Source organism: Musa acuminata, chromosome BXJ3-8, assembly GCF_036884655.1.
Source record: "Musa acuminata AAA Group cultivar baxijiao chromosome BXJ3-8, Cavendish_Baxijiao_AAA, whole genome shotgun sequence".
Classification (NCBI taxonomy): domain Eukaryota; kingdom Viridiplantae; phylum Streptophyta; class Magnoliopsida; order Zingiberales; family Musaceae; genus Musa; species Musa acuminata.
In genome coordinates, this window is record NC_088356.1 from 830,539 (window position 1) to 848,549 (window position 18,011).

Consider the following 18,011-nt stretch of genomic DNA (forward strand, 5'->3'; position numbering starts at 1 on the left):
TTGTTATTATATATATATATATATATATATATATATATATATATATATATATATATATATGTAAATGAATTCTATCATAATGTAAACAAGTCACTATTAATATATTTGTCTTAATATGCAACACATTCAATGTTTTAGGCTATAACCTTTATGATTGCCAAGGAAATACAATAATAGCTATTTCTAATAATTGTATAACTCAAGAATTCATTTTTTGTCATGAATTATAGGCTATTCATCATGATGTGTTAGAGGTGAACACAAATCCTTCAAACTTATCTAAGTTTAGTCTAATTAAAAGATTGCTATAGAGATTCTGAATACAAAGACTAAAGTATTATGAAAATGTTGGACTCTTTTATCACAAATTATAAGCTATTTTCATGATACAATTTTTTCTTTCTTTTAGTGGAAGATAACCATATTTTTATACTAGTTTGTCTAGTCTACCGTCCAAGTTACAATGATGGAGATATTAGCTAGGATGTATTTACACAAACATTTTGGTATAGTCTCTAATTAGGTTTTAAGTATAGAGCATCGCCTCACTTATTTTGATAACTTTATTATTTTTTCAATACTTATTTTCATCTTTCAATTTCCTATACTTAACGAACATGTCGAAGGATTATCATTTCAAAAATATTTTATAAAGTGATTATAATATTATTTTTTATCTTTTGATTTTGTCTATCAATCCCACTATCACACAAATTCAAATAATTATATATATACATTGCAAAATATTTGATAAAGTCTATTTGTTGTGTTTATATTATTTTAAGTTAACAATAGATGGATAATCAAGAATTTCTAAATGGATACTAAACGAAAAAATGTCAGGAACAACAAATATATTATTTTCATACCTCGGAATGATAGAGATTTAAGAATCCATCAATTTCAAGTCACCACAGGAGAAAATGCCATACCAGAGTGAAATAAATCATCATAATATTTATCTATCACAGACAACCCGAATCTCCAATTTCGGCCGGCCGCAATCCGGTCGAATATGTGGGGTCGAACCAAGTGGGTGGGCGACCGGTTCGACCGCACGCGTGCTATTAAACTTATCCGCGGGTGAGTATACCTCTGATCCCGCCTATAAATAGGGCTTGGCTGAATCGAGATTTAAAGGAGCGGAAGGGAGACAACATAGCACATAGGGCAATGTAAGCTGTTTCAACTGTGATGTTTCTCTTTGTCTTCGGGTTTTTTCTCTGCTGATTTGCTTTCTTGGTTTGTGTTTTCCTCGCGACCAACAGGAGGGCTTCGATCAATCGCCCTCCGACGCCCGATCCCGATGAGGAGCCCGAGAAGGAACTCACCCTTCAGGAGATGATCAATATCAAGGTATCGTGTTATTTACTCCCTATCTCTGATGAATCGCACTATAATCCTTCGAGGAAATAGAGAGGCGAAGGAAAGGATGGAAAAGAAATCGAGGTTTTAGAGTTTTAGGTGGTGCTTTTTGCTCTTCTATCGGGATGACTAGGAGTTATTTGTAGAAATTTGGGCTTATTGATCAGCTGGTTTGGTTTTCTCTAAGTTGATAGAGAGTGGGGAGAAGGAGAAATTGATGGAGCTTCTGAGAGAACGGCTGATCGAGTGTGGATGGAGGGATGAGATGAAAGCCCTCTGCAGGTTTGAACTCTCTTTTCCTTTGTTTGCATATCTGATATGTCGAATTAAGTGTTTCTTCAGAAAACATATAGCTTATAAACAACGGTGACTTCAATACTCTTCGTCTGGTAGGGCATCTTTAGGTACAAATTCCTTAGCATGCTCTGTTTGTTATTGTGTCGACTCTGAGGTGCCTCCGGTCATCTATTGTTACACATGTTTGTTTCATATCCTTTACTTTGCTCTTTTGTGATGGAAGAAGGTCATACACCTTTTACTTTTCTTATTAGAGTCAAGGATGTAATGTACATAAACGATGTTGGAAGAACAAGAACTATCTGTACCTAGGATTATATAAAAAAAAAAATCATATATTTGAACTGGAACTTTATTTTAGTTAGTCTACATACAGTCTTGAAGAAAGTCTGTGGACTCACCCTAGTGGTTTATTCCCTTGGTCCCCTTGTCTACCCTAGTATTATCATCTCGCATAGGTGCTTTTATGTCATTCTCATGGGCATTGTTCCTTTGGAGACTTCATTAAAGTAACATATAATTGAAGAACAAGAGGGTCTGCAGCAGCATGCTGGGCTTGGTCTGGAGACGAGCATATGGGAAGTGTGCATGAGTTGGAACTATACTGGATAAAATAGTCCTGAAAACCAGTGGTGACATATAAGAATGTAAAACAGTGACTGAGGAGGTCTTTAAGCAAGGGGTCCTTGCTGAATGGTGCAAAGAGAGGATCTTTGTTATCTTCAAGCTTAGACGAGATTAGGTTAAACGACCCAGAAAGGGTTGAACTTTTTTTTATTTACTTTTTTTTTTAGCTATTTCTTGTTACATGTAAGATACAGATGAAAAATATTTAAACATGTATTTCAGATTGATTTCAGTCTTTTTGCAGAAGGTATCGAGCATTCACGTAGTCTTGAATGTATAACATTACTTTGATCCTAATTCCAAAATTTCACATTTTCCTTTCAAATGTTCTCACTTTGTGAAAATTACATGGTTAGCTACTTTAAATAGCTAAACGTAAATGTCTGTTTATACACGATCTTCGTTGTCTTTAAATTGATTGTGTAGCCATCGTGAAACATCATATGTTTCTACATGAATGTGTGGGCTTCTATGGCAGAAAATGTTACCTCAACCTGTGTTTTCCACAAGAGAAATTGAATTTCTTAGCACATAATGAAACAGGAGATATTTTTCCAAAATGTTGTGTGTGCTCTGGAAGCTTCTGATTGATCCCTAAATTAACCACACTAGCTGCTTTGTCAACTTGGTGCCAGAGCATGGGCAGATCTTACTAGGTGACATTAGAATGTTCTCTAACCAGTTTAACTATTTTAGATTAGGTTTTTTTCTACATGTGGCCGTCCATGTGCATTGTTATTTCATTATTCTAAAATAGCACTTTCAAGCAAACAGCCAAGGTCCCACATGAGAGCTGTGTGGCCATGTTGGCAGACAAATATTAAATGTGCACAAAAAATGACTAGGAAAAAGACCAACATCACTATCGAAAAAATGAAGTACAATAAGTGTAGCATATTTTGTGCTCATAGTATGAGTATATGTCAGTCGAGTTTTGTGTTTTTAAAGAAAAAAAAACTTATTTTTATAACCAATGATTAAGTGTGTAAGATTACAATTAGTATATTTATGAACCATATATCTAAATGCTGTAATTTAGGAGCAAAGGAAGGAAGACAGCAACATAGCAGCCACATTTCAGCCATCTGGTCATCATTTTTTTCCATGTGGCCTCTTATCCATTTAGTTCATTTGTTTAACTATATATGGATCTGTCATGCATGGATGCATTTGCAATCTGTATCTATATTTCTCAGAATTTACGTCTACGTCTGTTTGTTATAAATGATACAAAAAGTTGATACTTGTCTTTCTCCAAGGGCATATGCCAGGAAAAAAGGAAGAAATAATGTCACAGTTGATGACCTTGTACATGTAATCACCCCGAAAGGCAGAGGTGAGCATTTCTACGAGGAATTTTTTTGTCATTTAGTTAAAGGTTCTCCATGTACAACCTTGTCTTATCTGGTGGTTATTCTGCAAAAGCTTGTGCACTTCAAGGTCTGAGCCAGGAATGCAATTTCTGCCTTGAGATCTTTTGATCAATGAACCCAAAAAAAATCATGTATCCATCTGTATTATTCTTTTTATTTCATAAGAGAAAATTAATTTTAAGTTAGCTTTTGTTACTTAGCAGACAACAAATTTGTTTTTGTTAGACTGTCATGCATTCATAAATTAATGAAAAGCCAATATGCTGATTGATTGTGGAGTTTGAAATGGGGAAATCATCCTTCATTATTAAGTCTTCGGTTTGTCTAGTTGCTTTTTATGGATTGTTATATCCTGTCAAATGTAGCATGGTTGGTTTTCTTGTTGTGCTAAAAATAGATATATTTTATTATGTACCTGTAAAGAATGTTGTGATCCAGTAACAAATATCTGTGCTTATTAATCATGCTTCTAATATGGTACTACAACCGCTGTACCCTCTTCAACTTTGGTCATGACCACTATGCGATATTATAATTTCACATTCTTCTTCTTCAGAAGGCTTAATGAATTCATTATTTAAGTGATATGGTTACATCACTAGTCATGTTTACACTTTTTTTTTCCAAATCTTTACACTTTGCCTTGCTGAAGATACACGGTTCAGTGAAATCAGATCTTCTTTAGCCAATATCCAATTGGTTTCTTTAGGAGTTACCTTGTTGAATTATTCATTTATGGCGTTGTTTTCTTTATACTTCAAATTCTATCCATTGGGTGCGTGCATGCTGTCTATAAGCAGCTTTAAAAAGTTGGTTCACACGATAACCTTGTTGAGCATGCTCTATGATGTTTTGTATAACTGTGATGATAACTTTATTCTAACAAAGAACAGCGACCACTTTGCTTGATGTCTGGGTGAGTTGCTCTGTTAATCTGGTAGCAGAGTGGTCAGCTCACCCCTCATAAGACATTTAAATGCGTTCCTTTTATGCTTATACAAATTTGGCTGTGCCTGTGATGCAGCATCGGTGCCAGACTCGGTGAAGGCTGAACTGTTGCAGCGAATCCGATCTTTCCTGACCTCAGTTCCACTTTGATTTGCTTTGGACTGGATATATGCTGATAGGTTAAAGTAGTTCTATCAGATGAGATTGCCACTCCTGTAATCTATGAAACTTGAAGTGTGTCGAACCTACAGGTTTGTTAGTTATCGTGACTCATACATGGCTTGTAACTGTTAGTCTTTCAGAATATTACGGGGTCCCATTATCTATAAAATGTTTTCTGTGGAGTTGAAATGGGTGGAAAATGTTAATTAGCTAGAGATTAACATTACTTTTGTGTCATAATAAGTGTCATAAGTAGTAACTTACAGTAAGTAGTGGATCCTATATGAGTGTGTAAATAGATATGCTAAACTTGAGGATCGAGAAAGATAAGGGGCCAAACGAATAAAGAAACAAATTTAGTCAGTACTTTAAAATAAAAAGGAGAGAGAGGAAATATTAAAAATATCATTGATTCTGGTCTCCGTCAGACTCACACATTGTCCAAAGCTCTAAAGAACTCATACTTATGCATGAAACAAGCAAGGTCTTTAAGATCTTTTGATTTTTGTTTCTTGTTTCTTTTCCAACTAGTTAGTCTTTCAGGTTGTCTTATCATTGAGCCTTGCACGAGGCAATATCTCTATTTTAATCAAAATTATTTAGAAAAATCAATATTAATCACTTATCTCAATAATAGAGTCATTATCAATTTATTCTAATGGACGACAACGAGTCGAAGCCATCACAATCAATTTAAACGTCATAATTATCTATGTCTCTTCATCATTATCTGGCTTTGGGTTGGGTTGGGTTGGGTTGGGTTGTCTGCTGTGTTCATATGCATTAAAAGTCATAATTATATCTTGGTCATTGGTTAAGTCTTTTGGTTAGTGGGTCATTGGTTGGTAAGTGGATCAACCGATCCAACTCTATATTACGTGAAAAATATAAAATATACAAATAATATTTAATAAAAATTATAAAATAGAAAGAGGATGATAAGGAATATAATAGAGTTTCTTCATCTTTATAATATAATATAAAAATATTAAATAGTTTGACTAAATGTGTCGAGAATCTTGTTCTCTATTTTTTTTTTATTTTTTTTTGTGATCCGATCGAGATGTCTGATCCGAGATTTATCAATATGTTATAAGCCATCATAAATAAATATCACTTTCAGGTAGTAGTAGGTCGGAGAGACAACTTGGCATGGCGATTTAATCTGGACGCTGTTCTTAATGCATCCGTAAAGTTGGGTGAGGCTTCATCCTCAAAATGATGTTAATTAATGCCATGCAGCAGCGAGTCAGTCGCTATTATCTTTAATATTCTCATATTTTGTCATATCCTAACACTAAGGTGGACAAAAGAACAATCTGCAAAGTATGCCAACAAATATGTACTTGAAAGCATTACTAAGTTGCAGTCTTCCAAATGATACAATGATAACTAAAGGATCATTTGTGGCACTTTGTTGCCATTAACAACTTGTAGTTCTTGCAAGGAACTAAACTTCAGATTCCCTTATAAAGTTGATTGTAACTTGATGGTATAGTTTGTTAAACTAAAGCATGCTCTTTAGTTAATATATGGAAATTTAAGAGGAGTATTAATCAGAAATTCTTTGATCAAATCAGCTCACAAACTTCATGCTGAAGCCTTTAATGGACTGATAAGAGCTCATGAAAGACTGAATTGGACCCTCTTTGGCATGTATTGGTTTGAATTATTGTTGAAATAACAGTTGTTATGACGTTTTGAGATTGAATGCACTCCTGCTGCATCACAACCTTCATTCCAAGAAAAAAAAAAAAAAAGTCAAATTATAGTACCCAAAATAATCCCCATTAGATATGACTTGAGACTTATGATGTGAATTACTTACTCACCATCCCAAGAAAAAGAAAAACTTATAGGTCAATCAATGCTAGAGCAGAGTGACCAAGCAAAAAAAAAAGGTTCCTCATCATTGTAAGAATGAAAAGAGGAAGATGAGAAAGAAACTTGGTGTTTTAGTCCTACTCATTCTGTGTACATCATAACTGGATGAAAAGTCATAATCAAATCAATTCTATAAATTAAGAAATCTAGAAATGTCAAATCATAACAAGTACAAAAAAATATATATATGATGATCATATCAAGGGATATAAGATCCCTTTTTAACATAATAACTTTGACAATCATCTTTTTTTTCATCAATAGTTTCAGCAAAATGCAGAGTGCATCTCAATGTCTGTTAACATATGATGCCATGGAATGGGTGCCATGCCCACCCCCATAACCTTTAAATCCATTGAAACACGTTTCAGTGCCACTGCCAACTTCATCTTCTTAAACATTCCTAGATCCACTCAAACAGGTGACTCTGGCCATTGCCAGCTTCATCTTGACTATATTCCCCCTATCACAAAGGATTGTAAGAGTAGATCACACAAAAGCAGCAGTATTATTAATATTAATAACATCATTGTCGACGCCCAAGGCTTCTATCAATATACAGTTTTGTCTTTCACATGAAAGAAATCAATCCTGAATTCCAAACCATCTTAATAGGATCTGAAATGCACAAAGGATGTTTGTGCATCAGTTGGCAAACAGTGTGTATGCTTTGATGGATTTCGGTGAAGACAAACAGAGGGGTAAGTAAGAAGGAAAGAGGAGAAAGAAAATACAAGAGAGAAACGATAAAGAAATTACACACAACTGTCAGAGTTGCTGCGGACTGCATGCACAGAGGAGGAGGCTGATGATGCCAAGTGGAGAATCTTTCTTATGTTCAGCTTTATCAAACTTGCCAGAACAAGGGACACTTGCAATCTCCTCCTCTTCCTCCTGCATGGGGCAGCACCCTTCCTGACACCAAGTTTGCCCTACACTGCTGCTCGAACTACAACAGAAATGGGATGACACTTCTGACCTACTATACTTATATTACAACAGGAAGATGTGTTGAACCATGGTTTGCTTCTTTGACGTTTTAAAGAACGATGTTGTCGTTCCATTGGAGAGGGTAAAAGAAAAACTTTTATTTAGAGTTTCTTTTTTTTTCTTTTAATTTTTGCGTAGATATTTAGTCATTCACATTCCAACACTCAATTCTTATTATTGCCCGATGATTGTAAATGACTAAATGTTGGCATATGACTAACAGGTGCATCAAGGGAAAATAAAAAAGAACTTGCCAGTACATGTTAGTACACCACAAGGGTGCTCACGTGAGAACTTTCGTGAGTGAGACGGACGTCAGGTCGGGATAGGTCGTGAGAGTTGCTGCCTATTGTTGCATCGCTAGCCCCTACACTCAAGCCAAGGTCGAGAAGAGTTTTCTTCGATCTTACCCCTCCAAAGCTTAAGTTAGAATTGAGTGGAATAAGAGTCGGTCGAATATGTTCAGCCCCACAACACTGGTCGGGCAATCGACATTTATACCTGTACATGGGAGTTGATCGTATGGGGCGGGACGACGCTATATGGTGTCGTCCCGAGCTTCCTAGGGCGGCTTCGTACTCGACGATGCTATCCCGAGTTTCTCGAGGCAGCTTCGTACCCGACAATACTGTCCTGAGTTTCTCGAGCCAATGTATGGTGGCCTCTTAAATCTTTATTAATGCTGTCAAAGGATATGTTAACAAAATATGCCCCATCAGTACCTATAAATTATACGATATACGAAACAGAATTTAATTTTGCACAATACGTTGACTTTTGCGAGTACTTTCCCACGAAAATACATGTTAGCAAGATAAATGAGATTTTAGCTTACTATATGAAATTTATAATTTGATATATATATTTTTTTCTAAAAAAGAATTAAAATTAGGAATTCAATAACTAAATGACCTTTGCGTGCTTATTATAAAATATGGAAAATAAGGTGGAAGTTTTCTGAAATATGGATAAATTAATTTTTTTTTTTTAAGTTTGAAGGTTCTGTGTTTGTTTCAATGTTAAGAGAATCAAATTAAATTAGTCAATCAACCATCTTAGCTATTAAATATTTTGATTATCGATAACAAGGTTTAGGATTACTATTTATCCTTAAAAATTATAGTTGAGGTTATTAGTCATTTCCTAATAAAAAACAATCTTTTCCTAATCCAATGATATTTCATAACACACTCCTTTTGAAGCTCGCATATATATATATATATATATATATATATATATATATATATATATATATAATTTAAAAATAATAAAAAACCAGGGACACAGAACATATTCTTCTACCAATAATACGAAAAGATAATAACTTAAACCTTATTATCAATTAATTTATTATTGTATGTAATCTCGCGTTTGTTGAAAGGAATATTACGTGGTTGCGAAGATGAGAAGGGTAAAATCGTAACTTACTCGATCAAATTGACAACCGCATGTTTGTGGCTCATTAAATCGCCTCCTTTTCCTCTTTCTTTCTCTCTCTCTTTCTCTGGAATAAAGCAAAGACGCGAACGGCAGCGCAGAGCTGTCTCCGCCTCCCTCCACTCCTCTCGCCGTCTCCAAGGAAGAGGTAAGTAAGAAGAAGGCAAAAGAAGAGCTTTTAAGGGCTTCGATGGCTTCTCGAGTGGCGTTCCGGCCGGAGCCTATCCTCTGCTTCTCTCCCGCGAGGAGCAAAAGGAATGCCAGATCTTCCAGGGTCTCCATGGCCTCGACCATTCGCTCCTCCTCCGCCACCAAGTGAGATCCTTTCCTTCTCGTGATCTATCCTCGCATTGGATTGAACGCTTTGACGCTCCTTGGTGCTATTTCCCCGATCTGGTCTCTTAATTTCCTCTTGCGTGAAAGGTCTGGCTCGGGCGATTTGGATGCATCCAACTTTTTAAAATTTTCCGGGTTTAGGTCTGTAAACTCTTTTTTGATTCAGGTTACTACTTTTTCTGCTGTTTCTCATTTGTGATTGGTGGAAAGTTGGCAACTTTACTCCTTCCATGCTATCAAGATGCCATTTCCCTTATCTTTTTCTTTCCGTAGTCGACCTATCGGTGTTCCCTTTCTTTTATTGGGTATTAATTTGGGTTTATAGTTCTTAATGATTTTTCGGCACCGGTTTCGTGTTGAGTTCGTGGCCTCAATTTTGTGAAATTTAGGCGTTCTCCTGCCTTAGAAGATATTTTAGCGGTTTCCCCTTTTTGTTATTGTCAGGCGACATATTCGTTTTCGCTGGAATGACGTGTTGTCTTTCTGTTTTCATTGTACTCTAATGATTAGGAAACAACATAGGTTAAGCTTTTGTTGAAGTTAACTGATATAATTTCAACTGATCTTGTTAATGGTGATAAATGCGTGGCCTCGCGATTCGGAATGGTTAGCGTGTACTAGATGCAGATTTCTCGTGGCATGTCAGAATACGTCTTGAATCTATTCAGAATATATGTGTTCTTGTTCCTATTTAATGAATATGCTTCGTTTTTTATTTTCTTAGTTATTCTGTTGGGTCGTTTTGGTTGGTAATTTAATTGCACATGGCCAAATTAACACCTTTTAATGTGTATTCTAATCAAAAGAATCCTCTTAGTTGTCCACAACAATGCTTCCTGTACTGATCCTAACTTCTTGGATGCTTATTATAGCAATCTCTTCATGTCACATCTGTCTTTGTTCGAGATTGAGAATTATTGTATACCATATGAACAGGAACGCAACTTTCAAGCACTTATGGAGACATGATCGTTCCATTAGACAAGTCTGAATCTTGGCATAAATTTGCTTGTGTTATGTGTGATAGATCTCAAAGCGCATGTCTCTGTCTGTCTTCATGCATATTTTTATTTGTTCAATCATATTAAAAAAAAATTGTAGCCAGTGGTTCTAGCTCAAAAGAATGAAATAATAGGTGAGACACCTTACATCATATACTTCTTGTGAAATATGCTTTGACATTTCACTTACCAGTTCTAGTTATGTGGAAAATTTATCTTTACCGTAACAGCAAGTGCATGCCACACATGCAGAAAAATATTTTGCTAGGATAAATACTTGATATGAGATCAACTGGGCACATTCTAGCATAATATCTTCTTTTGTTTCACAATAAATGTCACCTTTCTTCCATTGGCAAATTTGGACATGTGTTGCAGTCAAAATGGTTGATAATGTCATGGTTCACTTTTTCTTTCACGCTCAATCCGAACCATGAATTATCTTCAGCACCAATTTTATAGATGACCAATTAGGCTGCTCCCACAGTGGTAGGTCTTTGTTGGTTTTAACAGTTTTTATGTGTAGGAGCCTGCAATTTGTTAACAATGTTATCATTTGTCGTTTTACACCCTTAAGTCCTTTATTACATACACCATACACCAACGAAACAAGTCGTGGATTTTTTGCACTCGTAATGATGTTATATTATGAGTATAATTGCATTTATATGGTGGCATGCCATCCATATTGTAGTCCAGACTAGAGGACTTTAGAAAGGTATGTGACCTTTAGAGGATACTCTTCTTTTCTTTCAAGAATATTGTACAATCTTTTATTTTTTGGAATCTTGTACATTGTTAATTATAGTAATCAAGCCTATTATATGTATAACATTCAAGCTTGTCCTCTAACTAGGAAGTCTAGATGACTTTTGATTCCCTAAACCAAAAAGATACAACTACTAACCAATTTACCTAGAGATTGGAATTTTATTGAAACTCAAATGCTCTCTATGATCATCTTAACTGAGCTTTAAAATGATTATAGGAAAAATATGGTGAAAATCACTACAGAAAATTTGCTAAACCTTTGTCAACTCTATAAACAAAAGCCATAAGCAATTGACTTGTCCCAAATAAGCCAAATCTGATAAAAATTACCCCTTGGATCATTTCTTTTCTCCTTCCATGCAGAGATCTCATCGTTGACATTTTTGATGCTGGAGCACTTGGTAATCCAATTCAATCACTGAAATACAAGAATGAATACCAATGGTACATGAATGCTTAAATACATTATATCTTTGAAGGAATATGGCAGATCTAATTCAATCTTCCTGATTAATTTTCTGATTTTATTGACTTCAGGTGGAAAGGAAGGGATGGATTCCTGTACCATCATCAAGAAACAATCACTTTAATAAATTCCAGCTTATTTTGTTCTAAATACTCTACTAAAATAAAAAAATTGATGGGCTGTGATTTTGAGCTACTGCATATGTATCCTTGAAAAATCCAGAAATCTGATATACGCCCTAGGAAGTTGCAAATGCCATTTCCTTGCACTAACTTTCACCAACTATCAGTACTTTATCTTTAACTAGAAAAATTATATTATGTTATTTCTTAGATTGTCCTAATTGCCTCTGTTTATATGTTCCTACTCATCCCCATGCTTCTATGCTAACCCTCCATTGTTCTAGATTGGCTTGTTTGAATTCACTGCTTGCAGTTGATCTTATCATCCATCAATTTGACTGCCCAAACCTTATTTGCTGCTGTACTTTTGGATCAATTCAAGTTTTCTTTTAGTAATATTACAGGAAGACTAGTGGATCTTCAAAGAAAGAATGAAACTGAAGGAAAAACAGAAGTTAGAACTGTTGGTGCTTGTGAGATGGAAAGATCTGAGGAAAAATATCATAAGGGGTAATATGATAAATTGATTGATCTATATTTATTTTGGGACAGTTGATTTTGTGGCAGACATTTGTTGAAGCTTTTAGTATTTGTAGGAGATCACATGATGTCCTCAATTTTGTCCAGGTAAATATAAAAGTAGGTTTGTTTCTAGGGGTACATGCATTGGCCTTGTGCTTGTGGGGTAAGAGACTGCATCCATTGACCTACCCATATCTTGTGTTGGCAGGAGCCTCATCCAGAGATCTACTCTTTTAACTTGTAGGCATGCACCTAATTTTGCCTGACGACTAATATCTTTGATGATAGTACCTCTTGTCAGAATACCTGCTTTGATCTTTATCTTTGTTATCTGAATTTGTCTGGGAAGGCATTTTTCAGTTTGATGGGTGACGATATTCATATTAAAGCTTATGCTTTTCTCTTGTGCCTTACCAAGCATCCCTTTGACAGACTCTCTTCTTAGGTAAATATCCTCAGGTGTTGTATCAACCATATAGAAATTCTTGACGCCCTTCACTAGACTGTCGATCTCTTATTTCATTCTACGTTAGTACCATGTCTGGGGAAGGACCAGTTGCCATTTCTGAATTGACATGAAAGGATTAAAAGTAGGAACATGAAAGATTCTGAAGCCAACTGATGCATCCTGGGGATACGGCAATCATACTATATGCTTTAGAGGTCAATTATTGATAGGTCATTCAGAGCAGCAGCATAGTTGCTATTATGATAGTAAAAAGCTTTAGATACATTATTAGAAAAAGGAAAGAATTAAAAGAAAGAAAGAAAGAGGGAGATGCAAAAGGTGCTCTGCTTTAGAAACAGAGGAAGTTTGAGAGAAGATATATGTGACCTGAAAAAGAACACTTTCTTTCAGAATTTGTATGGCAGCAAAAACCTATATTTTCATATTAACTGGATGACCCTTCCCATCAAATAGCACAACTAGTTATTTTTGAAGTCTTAAAAATTTAACTATATATCTACTATGTACCAAATATGGACCCTTATCCAAATTCAAAGGCCCCTTACTAAATTATAACAAATTCATTGGGCAGTATCAGAAAGGAAGTAGAAAAAAAATTGATTCTACATATTTCAATTTAGATTCTAATCGAGGAAGTCTGGATTAAATATTCAGATATGCGTTTGTGCTATTGGACCATGACCATAAGTTGGTAGACAAAACTAATGTAAACTAATATATTATAGTTGGTAAGTGAGCAATTTTAACTTGCAGCAAATCATTCTCTCTATTGAAATAATCAAACAAATATCATCAGGGCATCAATCTTATCTGTTTTAACTAGGTGTAACAAGTGACTTTTTTCCCATATGTGTTTGGAGAAATTAGAAACTAAATATTTGCTTACATACTGTTATCAGTTCTGTTTTGAAGTACATACTATGAGTTCATTGACATTTTCCATGAACTGACTACTTAACTGTTATCTCTGTTATAAGCAAAAGTTTAACCTTTCGGGATCACTCCTCTGTTTCTAATGACTGACTAGTTGTTTGATTTGATAACAGAAGTTGTTGCTTATAACTTGAATGTTATATCGGGATGCAAAGAAATCTTGCATTTTCTAGAATCTTCTATTGATGCGAGGAAAATGACTGATGTACTTGTACTACTCTTGATTTCATGAGACTATGTAACATAATCATGACAAAGTTGGATAGTTTATATATTCTTTTGTCCTGCAATGAAGAAAGCATCCTCGGTAGTGTATCTGTGATCAACCTCTTCACTTCATTGTATATGATTGTTATTTTAAGAACATCACAATCATAATCAGAAGCATTTACAATTTGAACTTTGGTGTATTCTCTTAAAATATTTAGACTTGTCTCCTCTGTGTTTTACTTATTCAATACTTGGATGGTGGCAACTGTTCTGTAATATTTACACTTTCCGTTTTCTTGAGTTTTTAATGTATACTTGTCCAACTTCCAGCTTTATGTGTGAGTAATTTATTCAATGATTCTGTTTCAGAACTAGAAATTATTACTTCTCAAGAATAGTAATGATACTTACGTGAATTGGATATGATGAATTTACTCAATAATATTTTAGGCATCATGATCAAGAATCAATAATCTGTGTTCTGAACAAATTTTGTCTATTCTTCTAGGGTTGAGACTCCAAGAAAGCCCTTCACTCCTCCTCGTGAGGTACATGTCCAAGTCACTCATTCCATGCCACCTCAGAAGATCGAGATTTTTAAATCATTAGAGGATTGGGCAGAAAATAATATACTGGTGCATCTGAAGCCTGTCGAGAAGTGTTGGCAACCACAGGATTTTCTTCCTGATCCTTCATCGGAGAGTTTTTATGAGGAGGTTAAGGAATTGGGTGAGCGGTCTAAGGAGATCCCTGATGATTATTTTGTTTGCTTGGTTGGAGACATGATCACTGAAGAAGCTCTTCCTACATACCAAACAATGCTAAACACTCTCGATGGTGTCAGAGATGAGACAGGAGCAAGTCTTACGTCTTGGGCTATCTGGACTAGGGCTTGGACTGCGGAGGAGAACAGACATGGAGATCTTCTCAACAAGTATCTGTACCTGTCTGGAAGAGTGGACATGAGACAAATTGAGAAGACAATTCAGTATCTTATTGGTTCAGGAATGGTAAGATTTCTTTACGTTCTATGTTGCTAATGCCTTCACTGATTTTTAAGATTTTTAATTGGGGTGCATTCCTTAACTAAAAAGAGCCATGTTGATAAAAGAAATTGAACCAATAATCATGAAACTAATATGAATCCTACATTTATTGAGATGAGGCCACCTTACGAACTACTGCATTTAACTTTTGAGACCCATCATACGTAGGTACGAGGCTTTTCACCTTATTGTCCGGAAAGAAAATAAAAAAGAACCCCTAAATTTTCTAATCAACTGCTTTTCTCCCCAAGTTGATGAGTAGTTGATCATCAAAATGGCATGTCCATCCGTTGCCTAGTGTTTTGTCGTGATTGCTTTGGGATTTGAAAGTGCTTTGGCATTTGCAGGATCCTAGGACGGAGAACAATCCATATCTTGGTTTTATTTATACCTCGTTTCAGGAGCGGGCAACCTTCATATCCCATGGGAACACTGCCCGGCTTGCCAAGGAGCATGGTGATCTCAAATTGGCACAGATATGTGGAATCATTGCATCTGATGAGAAGCGCCATGAGACTGCATACACTAAGATAGTGGAGAAATTGTTTGAGATAGACCCAGATGGCACTGTTCTTGCATTTGCCGACATGATGAAGAAGAAAATCTCAATGCCTGCTCATCTGATGTACGATGGTCGTGACGATAACCTCTTTGAGCATTTTTCGGCAGTTGCCCAGCGGCTGGGCATCTACACGGCCAAGGACTATGCCGACATACTGGAGTTCCTTGTCACAAGGTGGAAAGTAGGTGAGCTAACTGGCCTCTCTGGTGAAGGGAATAAAGCCCAGGACTTTGTCTGCACTTTAGCTCCGAGGATCCGGAGGCTTGAAGAAAGAGCACAAGGGAGGGCCAAGAAAGCACCGGCCATACCTTTCAGTTGGATCTATGACAGGGAAGTGCAGCTATGAGCATCAAATAGAATGTTAAATCGTCCTTTCGATGCTGTCGATTTGCTATTTGTGAAAGTAACTTCAAGTCCATGTTTTGTTTTTCTTCTGTTCGAGTAATGGATGAGTTGGGAGGGGAGCTGTAGATTCTCTTCAAGCTATCAAAGTATCATCTTATGAGCAGGTGTTTGCTGCATAAGTTGGTTTTACAGAGATGGACAGGTTCATGTCTTTATGCTTTCTCTTTTGTCCCCTTTTTGCCCATGGACAAGTGCTGTTGTTTGTCTGAGTGGAATAATTGATGCATATGAAACATAGCCTTTGCTCTTTTCTGTCATCTTGTTGAACTTAAAATGTTGTGTATGTTTAATATCCACAATGGCATGTCATCATTGAGCACATCAATTCCTTTTTAGAGTGACTGCCAGTATTTTTACATAACCAAAGCAGGATGGCCTACCAATGCTTTCACCAAACCAAACCAAACCAAACCAAGCCAGAGTGGAATTTTTAAATTGATTATTGGTAAATTTAATTTTGGAAAAGAAAATTTGTGTGAATGGGGGGGGAGTCATGGTATTTATTTGACCATGACTTGAAGCTTAATGTGATTCAAACATAGGTGTTTCTCTGTTTGATTTCCAACAACATATTTATTTTAATTTTTCAAAATAATAATTTGTACCCAATAAATACAAATGCACACCATTTTTTTTTATTAACTATAATTTATCTTATTTCTAAGGTGGAAGGATTAAGCACTTATTTTATTTTTTATTCAATAATGATAAATATTTCTAAAGCAAAAAAACAACTTCTCTTCTTACATCATAATGTGCAACCTTTTTATGTCATCTTCCAAAACCATCCATCCTAAGCAACTTTTTCAACTATAGTTTGTCTTAATTCTATAGTGGAGAAAGGTTTGAGAACACTTTCTTCTTTTTTTTTTTTTGTTCAATAATGATAGGTAGGAGAGAAGCTTTTATTTCTCTGTGCAACACTGATAATTATTTTCTAAGAGCAAAAACAAACTCTCTATTTGCAGGTTTAAAGCCACCTACATTATCTTCTCTCCTTGTTCTGAACTATATGCGCATGCATATATATATCATGTTGTGTTTATGTTAGGACCCTTTTTATAAGCTTTTGAATAATGTTTATTGAGTCTGGTTAGTCTAGTTGTTTATTGAGTCGATTTGGTTCAGTTAGAGTCAAGTAGAGGTTTATTTAATATTTATTTATTATTAGATTTCAAGTCCTGATGGACTTTGGGTGGAACTTTATAAATAGGGATGTAACTGCTTCTTTTCAGTAATCAATGAAAAATAATATTATGTCTTTGGACAAACCCTAGGAGGTCGATCCCCTCGAAGTGATCAAGGAGGGCCGATCCCCTCGAAGAGATCAAGGAGGGCCGATCCCCTCAAAGCGATCAAGGAGGCCGATCCCCTCGAAGCGATCATTATCATCCCCATTTTTCCTCTTTCTTCCACGATAAGACTTTAGGGTCTTATCATTTGGTATCAGAGCCTACGATAAGACTTTAGGGTCTTATCATTTCGTATCAGAGCCTACGATAAGACTTTAGGGTCTTATCAGTTTCCTTGTGGAAGAATGGACGAACACTCTGCTCATAGAAAATATGAGAAATTTGTCACATTTCCGGCAAATTAAGTGCTAGATTTGTAAAAGCAGCCTCACAAGTGCCATTTTGGCACTAAAAAGACAGACAAAAAAGTGATAAGGCACAACAGGCAATCAGAGATGCAATGCCAAAATCACCCGCATATGGATATAGTAATCTGAAGCCAATAGAAGCAAAAAGTGAGGGAAGAAGAAAACATAACTAAGAGTTGGGAAGAGTTGGATGATATGTTCACTTAAGAAATTGGCGAATTCTCGGAACACTTGCAAGACTTTAATTCAACATTTTATCAGATGAAACATAAGACAATCGCTAGATCGTCTCAATAATTTCACATCTAGCTTTGATAGATTTGTCTCAGCACTCAAAAGGCAAAAGAACCAAGTTTCTGGGTGTGCCAATTCATGCTGTTTGTGCAGGCACTCAAGCCATGGGAACTTTCCCACATACTGAATGAAACCCGAAGACTCATAAGAGTTTTGGTGTGAAATCAGATTGCGAAACAGGTACAGCTGCT

The 18,011-nt window shown here is 35.8% G+C and overlaps 2 protein-coding genes across 2 annotated transcripts; both read left to right on the forward strand.

Annotated features, from left to right (window-relative positions):
* The first annotated feature begins 1,123 nt into the window (after positions 1-1,123).
* Positions 1,124-4,961, forward strand: LOC135644746 (transcription and mRNA export factor ENY2-like). The gene is made up of 5 exons (XM_065162621.1): positions 1,124-1,175; positions 1,269-1,356; positions 1,553-1,647; positions 3,549-3,625; positions 4,687-4,961. Coding segments are annotated over exons 1-5 (336 nt in total). The 5' UTR covers positions 1,124-1,173; the 3' UTR covers positions 4,761-4,961.
* A 4,172-nt stretch (positions 4,962-9,133) lies between these two features.
* LOC135645483 (stearoyl-[acyl-carrier-protein] 9-desaturase, chloroplastic-like) lies at positions 9,134-16,183 on the forward strand. The gene is made up of 3 exons (XM_065163885.1): positions 9,134-9,398; positions 14,422-14,923; positions 15,307-16,183. Exons 1-3 carry the CDS (start codon positions 9,274-9,276, stop codon positions 15,865-15,867), a joined length of 1,188 nt encoding a protein of 395 aa, XP_065019957.1. The 5' UTR covers positions 9,134-9,273; the 3' UTR covers positions 15,868-16,183.
* Positions 16,184-18,011: the final 1,828 nt, after the last annotated feature.